This window comes from Monopterus albus, unplaced genomic scaffold, assembly GCF_001952655.1.
Source record: "Monopterus albus unplaced genomic scaffold, M_albus_1.0 scaffold267.1, whole genome shotgun sequence".
Lineage (NCBI taxonomy): Eukaryota > Metazoa > Chordata > Actinopteri > Synbranchiformes > Synbranchidae > Monopterus > Monopterus albus.
This window is the reverse complement of record NW_018128147.1, coordinates 107734-115497: the sequence shown is the minus strand read 5'-3', so window position 1 is coordinate 115497 and position 7764 is coordinate 107734. Positions and strand designations below refer to the sequence as shown.

General features: G+C 40.0%; 1 protein-coding gene across 15 annotated transcripts in view; it reads left to right on the top strand.

Annotated features, from left to right (window-relative positions):
- Positions 1-7764, top strand: part of dlg2 (discs, large homolog 2 (Drosophila)) — a 316297-nt gene that overhangs the window by 239323 nt on the left and 69210 nt on the right. For 13 of the 15 annotated variants that reach the window (XM_020621763.1, XM_020621766.1, XM_020621770.1 and 10 more), the window contains 2 exons: positions 601-660; positions 2107-2262. In XM_020621763.1, the coding sequence (XP_020477419.1) occupies positions 601-660; positions 2107-2262 (216 nt within the window). The remainder of the gene's footprint in view (positions 1-600; positions 661-2106; positions 2263-7764) is intronic. The other 2 variants (XM_020621772.1, XM_020621771.1) reach the window with 1 other exon arrangement.

The following is a 7764-nucleotide window of genomic DNA, read 5'->3' as shown; positions in this document are numbered from 1 at the left end:
GTCCTTGTGGGAGGACGCTGCCTAAATAGAGGTGAACACAGGTGCAGGTAATAAAGAGCAGGTGAAACTAATCTGAGTAAGGAAGAAAGTAAAAAAGACCTAAGCTATGGTGAAACAAAACAGGAAGTAGAATCAAAATAAAAGCCTGACAGGAAACAGCGCAACCGAATCGTGACAAGTATCAGTGAGAGTCATTATATGTCTTTGAGCCCTCCCCTGTCGACCGACGCCTATTGTCCTGGTGGGCATATTTTGGGCAGAGATCTCAAAACAGGATTGTAGATGGAAGACAAGTTGTGTCTTAGTCCACCACCCCTATTTAGTGAGGGGTGTTCTATTTTTACAAAAATAGCTTCCTTAACTCCTCTCTTAGACCAGCGATGTTCTCTGGAGAAGATATGGACTTCACTGTCCTCAAAAGAATGTCCTTTGTCCTTCAGCCTCTTAACATGGAATACTCGAATCACTACTTTGAAGGACATGGCTTTCTTGTGTGTTTTATTTTGTTCTGTGGAGCATGCCTCCAAATGTTTCTTTGATCAGTGTATGAAAACTCACAAAGGTTGATTTATCAAATGTTAACTTTTTTCATCCTATTAGAAATCCCTCGCTAGATGATGGGGAGGGTCACAGGTTTGATCCCCAGCACTTCCATATGAGGTGAGATATTTAGTTTGCTCAGTCATGTCCTGCATGCCCTTGCATGTTAATCATCATGTCTTTTTTGATTTTTTGCAAAGAATTGCTCTTCAAAATAGATTTCCTGTTCACATAAGTTGGTTCCCACTGAGTACATTTAAGAAAAACAGCAGGAACCTTTTAAAGAGGAAGTTTGTTTGTTCTTAAAAAGTCTCTAACAGGTCACCTGTCTGGTGAACATGCCAACAGATTAAATGCATTATATTTGCTAATTATTTTGAAATTTTAAATTAAAACAATTTTATTGCCTGTAGAAAGCAGGCTCAGCTTTAAACACAGTCTTTATACTGTTTTTCTTGGGTGCAAGTCTTTTTATTTATTTATTTATATATTTTGCTGCCATGAATGAATGTATAAAAACAGCCTCCGCTGCACCTCTCTTCCCATCTCAGCATAAGTGCATTCATTTATGACAGGAATATACCAAACACAGCAATGTGCAAAAAAATAGAAATGCACCTGAGGACAACAGGATAATGACAGCATTTGTAGCTTTTCAGGAATTGCACTGGCAGGAAAGAGCCCCTTGTCTAACCAAAATGCTGTATCTGTGACTGTAACTATGGCTATGATGTACATCTCTATCAACTTTGTGCCACAGAGTTCATTTAATAACAGAAATGAATTCTCAAAACTGAAGTTTTGTTTTAAGTAAGTAATATTTGTAATAGCAATACCACTGCAACGTGACATATCTGAAAGGAATTAGGTGATTTTTGTATATGGATGTTAGAAGAAGTTAGAAGAACGCAAGAGTTTCCCAGTTCAGGCGATTTACTAAATGAGCTCAGGTGAAAATTGCACATATATACTACAGCATCATAATATGATACAGTCTTCACAAAGAATCAGCCAGAAAAGTTCCAGGACCCGTTTTCCAGACATGGAAGTCATCAAGAGGGCCGTGAAGATGGAGCTGCAGAGAATCCTGGGAGAATCCTTCCAGGAGTGCATGGAGGTGTGGTGGACCAGGATGGAAATGTGTGTTAGACTCGAGGAGGATTGCTTCAATAGGGAAAACCTGCAGTTTGTATAATTTTTTTTTGTAATAAATTTTTGTGACCCCAGTCCTGGAACTTTTCTGACATACCTTGTATGGTAGCAAAAGAAATTCCTGGCATCTACAGTCTAATTCTAGCCTATCTTATTTATCTAGCTAAATGCCAAACACCCTCTGGTTTCACCTTCTAAAATGTGACAAATTTGGTTTTATACTTTGACTATCAAGAACCAGATACCATTTACACCATACTGTAACAGTACTTCGTCTCTCTACCAGATCTCATACTTCTCTTATTCTTCTTGTTTTTCTTTTTTTGTGTCTCATTGTCATCAGTCCCACTCCCTTCATCCCAGCTCTGTCTCTGGACACTAACCTCTCTACTCTTGTCTTTCACTTCACCATAGGCCTGCTGAGCCAGTTTACAGCACTGTGAACAAACTATGTGACAAAGCACCTTCTCCCCGACACTATTCCCCAGTGGAGAGTGAAAAAAGCTTCCTCCACTCCATCCCCTTCCCAAACTATCACTTAAGCCTGTTCCCTGACTTGGACATCACCAGGTACTTTCCACCACCACCATCACCTCTTTGTGCTCTGTCACTATGTTTCATCTCCCCATATAGATGGCATATTGCCCTTTATAACCTCCTGGTTTTCTTTCATCTGTTCAGTTGCTCGGTTCCTACTTTGAACCCCTGACAACCAGGTCTTGCTGTTTTCTTAAGCTAGCCTTTCCTTTCTTCACTTTTCCCTCAATTCTTCATGGCTGATCTAGCAGGAACCTTTATAAACTTTTGTAACATCACAGACAGAAGGGCTCAGTTGTCAGTCTCAAACAAAAATTTGTTGGAATAAGGTGGGGCATGTTATAGTCATAAATTCACTCAGAAAAATTTAACTATGAAATTTCATGTTTATCAGTTTAATATTAGTTCCACAATATCAGCCTGAGCCTGAGAAGTATTGGAGCTATTGTACCTGCAGAGTTTCACAAACAAATTACACATGTAGATATACATTTATGGCTGTTTTGCTCCTTGTGGGGCAGTTATGACTCAGGGGCAGAGCAGGTTGGAGGTTCAATTCACGGTGCTGGCAGGACACCGAGCGTCAAGTTGACTCCGAGTGGCCATTGGGGTCAAAGTAGTGCCCTGCAGGGGACAGCACCATCATCGGTGTATGTGTGCATGTGAGTTGGTGCACGGATGGCTGCTTCAGTTCTGTACCCGAGACAGATTCCTTGTGTGTATAACATACTGTAGTTTGGATGGTGCTGGGAGTCAGACCTGTTGCTAAGGAAACCCTAATATAATTCTTAGATGTATGAAACCCTTGCCTGACCACCTGTTCCCACGTGAAACCCCCAGTTTATGATATGCAGGTGTGGTTGGGATAGGGGTGAAAGCAAAATGTCAAAAGTAGACTGACTTCCGGCTTAGCGGCACATGGAGTGAGACATGCGTAGTGGAGCTCCTACAGAGTTTGATTTTTTTTTTTTACTTTGGGGCACTATTTACCTCACCATACGGGCTAGGGTCGCACTAATCTTTTTTTTTTTTAATCGGCTAACTTGGCTTTCTACTTAAAATATGCCTCTAAGAATGCTAGAACCGGGAACAATTCACAGGCTAATTCGCAGGCTTGCTTGCGGCCTGCTGTTATTGATACACCCACGCCTCATGGTGATATTGATACACCCACGCCTCATAGTGATTCCGCTCCGCTGGTGGAGACTTCCCACTTTTTGCTGTCTACTGTAGACGTCGCCGATCTCAAGTCGGAACTTCTCTCGACCCTACGTAATGATGTTGCAGCGATATTCAAGTCAGAGCTTCAAGCAGCATTGGGAGATAATTTAACATCTATAAAATCGGAGCTGCTAGCTCTTAAAACTGAATTATCTGGCAGCATTTCATCCATGAAGTCGGATGTCACGGGACTTAAAGTCACAGTCAACGAGATGGAGCAGTCTTTCTCCACCTGTGCGGATGACATCGTTGTTCTTCGGGGAAAAGTTGAACATTTATCCAGAGAATGTGAGAGGCTGGACAACAAATGTGAGGATTTGGAGTCCACAGCTTGACGTCAGAATATACGGATTATTGGTGTTCGGAAGACAACCCTGCCTCCCTGTCAGCAGCCGGTGTGTCCAGGTTTCTAATGGAACCCTTTAAACTGGATAAAGAGCTGCTGATTGACAGGGCACACCGGTCTCTTTTGCCGAAGCCCAAACCAGGGGATCGTCCCCGTGCCATAGTCATAGGGGGGTTAGATATTTATACCCCCTTTTTCAAGCAGTGTTGTAGATGAACGATAACAATTCATATTGTACAGGTGCTGGATCAGACATCAGATCTGGAATGTTAAAGGTGTGAATAACCCAATTAAGCGATCAAAGGTATTTTCACATTTGAAGCTTTTAAAAGCTGATATAACCTTTCTCCAAGAAACTCACTTGCGCAATAGGGATCAAATTAGACCTAGCCGTCCATGGATACGCAACTTTTTTCATTCAAATTTTGACTCTAGGGCCAGAGGAGTGGCAATTTTGATTAGTAAAAGAGTTATGTTCTTCGCCTCTAAGATAATAGCAGACAAAAATGGAAGGTATCTAATTGTTGCGGGCACTCTTTACCACTGCCCTGTATTGTTGGTGAACGTATATGCACCTAATTTTAATGATCTGAATTTTACTAATGGTTTATTTCCTAAACTCCCTTTGCTAAACACTCACCATTTGATACTAGGTGGAGATTTGAATTGTGTCATTAACCCCTCTCTAGATCGCTCAAACCCCCGGCTCTCAGCCCAGTCCTCTATGTTGGAATCCATTTCTGATTTTATGAGTAAAAATGGGCTTGTTGACCTGGAGGTTTTCTAATCCTCTGGCTAGGCAATGTTCCTTTTTTTCACAGGTGCATCAATGATATTCCCGCATCGATTATTTTTTGGTTGATAATTATTTTCTTCCCAGAGTGACTTCTTCTGAGTACCATTCAATTGTTATCTCAGACCATGCCCCCTTATCTTTAAATATAAAATTCTCTGACCGGCCTTGTTTTTCTTTGACCTGGAGATTAAACCCATTATTGTTAACTGACGATGCATTTACTGCCTTTATATTTACTTCGATAATGACTTTATTGCTCTGAACAAGAATGACACTGTCAGTTTTTCAATATTATGGGAATCACTGAAAGCATATTTACACGGTCAAATAATGTCTTATTCAGCATATTCCAATAAGGTCCGCAAGGCAAGGCTACAGGAGCTGACTTTAAGAATAACAGATGTTGATAGGTTAATTTCACTTAATCCATCCTCAAATCTGCTGAAGCAACGACTTGATCTGCAGTCAGAATTTGACCTTTTATCAACAAGGGCGGCAGAACATATTTTGCTACACTCCTGCGCTAACTATTATGAAAATGGAGACAAATCGAGCAGATTATTAGCTCATCAGTTAAAGAGGCAGGCAGCCTCCAGGTTGATTCCCACAATTAGGGATTCCACCGGTTCACTTACTTCTAATCCCATTACCATCAACGCGATTTTTAGATCCTATTACTCTTCTTTATATAAGTCAGAATCTCCACCTGAACCAGTAGAAATGACTTCCTTCTTTGAGAACCTTAATATTCCAACTGTAGACTCCGATATACCTGACGGGCTGGAGGCTCCTCTTAGCTTACAAGAAATCGCAATGGCTATCAAAGCTACGCAAAGCAGCAAGGCCCTGGGTCCCAATGGATTTGGGGTCGAATTCTACAAAAAAATTGCAGATAAACTTGCTCCTCTTCTTATTTCAGTGTACAATGAATCATTTGAACGTGGCTCACTTCCGCCAACCTTGACCCAGGCATCAATAACCCTTCTGTTGAAGAAGGGCAAGGATCCAGATTTATGTACCTCATATGGGCCAGTGTCATTATTGAATGCAGATGTTAAGATTTTAGCCAAAGCCTTAGCAACTTGTTTAGAAAGGATTCTCCCCACCATAATATCTGAGGAACAAAACGGTTTTATTTAAATGTGATTTTTTTCCCCAAAATCATTCTGCAGTCCCCAAGTAGTTATTTCTATTGATGCTGAAAAGGCATTTGACCGTATTGAGTGGAATTATCTGTTTACTACCTTACACAAATTCGGATTTGATGAGTCAAGTTAAGGCAGACCTACAAAGGTGGAATTCCTTACCTTTGTCATTGATGGGTAGAATTAACACAGTGAAAATGTTTTTGCTGCCCAGGTTTCTGTTTTTGTTTCAATGCATCCCACTGTTCTTACCCAAAGTTTTTCAAATCAATTAATCAGCTTGTTACCACCTTCTTGTGGGGAGGAAAGTCCCCTAAGGTGAGGTATTCGCTTCTGCAAAAATTTTAATTTAGTGGTGGTCTTGCTTTGCCTAATTTGCAATTGTATTACTGGTCAGCGCATATTCACATTTCATATATTGGTGTAAATATAAAAGTATGTGTCAATCAAGATATATGCAAGAACAGGTTTAATGATTAATTAGGTGTAACATTGAGGGTGTGGTGTAAGAATGTTAACACTATGTAATATTTCTACTTGTGTGATGTAGAAGATAATTATCAAAGTATGTCATTATGTAAGAATGTTAACAATCTGTAATATTTTTTAGTATATCACTAGCATGGTGTAGAACAAAATTATCTATGTAGTAATACTGCTTGCAAACCAATGATGGTAAGATGATGTTATGGGGTAGGACTCGATAAGTCTAACTTCTTCCTACTCCGTTCAAGTACTAGGTTTAAGCAAACTGATAATGCATTTGTGGATATGTGTGAAATTATGTGTGTTGACATATTGACTGTCTTTACATGTTTGAAAGAATGAATCAAATCAAATCAATCTCCAGGTATATTGTGGTGCAAACTAGAGGATCAATTACTCACTTCATCCTCCTTGACAGCCTTACTTTTCTCCTCTCTACCACTGAATCTCTCATGAGAAACCCGGTGGTACTTTCCAGCCTTAAAATTTGGTTTCAGTTTAGGCGCCAGTTCAAATTTATATCTGCATCTCCTTTCACGCCTATAACAAAACATCTTTTATTTCCCCCATCACTTATAGACGGCACTTTCACGATTTGGCAGAGTCGAGGAATAAAACAGTTCAGAGATCTCTATAAGGATGGTGTCTTTTTTAAATTTTCAGATCTGAGGTCGGGCTTTAATTTGCCCGCTTCCTACTTGTTTCGCTACTTTCAGCTCCGACATTGTGCTTCTTCTGTATTTCCAAGTTTCCCGCCCCTTCCTGTCAACCAACTATGGGATGACCTTTTAACCTTGAAACCTAGTCAGACTTCTCTTATTTCTAATATATATGCATGGTTGATGTCATTTGATGATCACTCAGCTACCAAAGTTCGGAATGCCTGGGAAAGGGAACTGGGTCTGAGCTTTACAGATCAACTATGGGATAGAGCGATTCACAGTATACGTAGCTCACCATGTGCTAGATTACAACTTATACAATTTAAAGTGCTATATAGAGTCCATTGGTCGAAATCCCGTCTCTCTGAAATTTATCCAAATATTCCAGATCAGTGTGACAGATGTCACGCTTCTCCCTGCAATATGAGCCATAAGTTTTTTCCTGTCCTAGATTGCAGAGATTTTGGGGTGAATATTCTATAATCATGTTTAAGGTTTTGGGTAAAATTATCACTAAGAGTCGTCTCCTAGCTATACTTGGCCTTTCAGTAGATTCCTCATGTTGACTCCATTAATGCAGATATATTGGCTTTTACATCTGTTCTTGCAAGATGTCGGATTTTATTTTTATGGAAATCTTTGAATCCTCCTTCTGTTTCTCTCTGGTTGCGGGATATGTTTTTTCTTAAGATAGAAAAGATTACATTCTCAATAAAAGGTGCTTTGACCAATTTTTTTCATAAATGGCAACCTGTTATTGAATATTTTCAGTCTTTGCAGACCTTACCTTTAGACTGACCCCCCTTCTCACCCCCCCCTTTTTTGTTGTCTACTGTTCAACACTTGTAATGAGAGCAGTATCCAAGAAATGTCATTGTT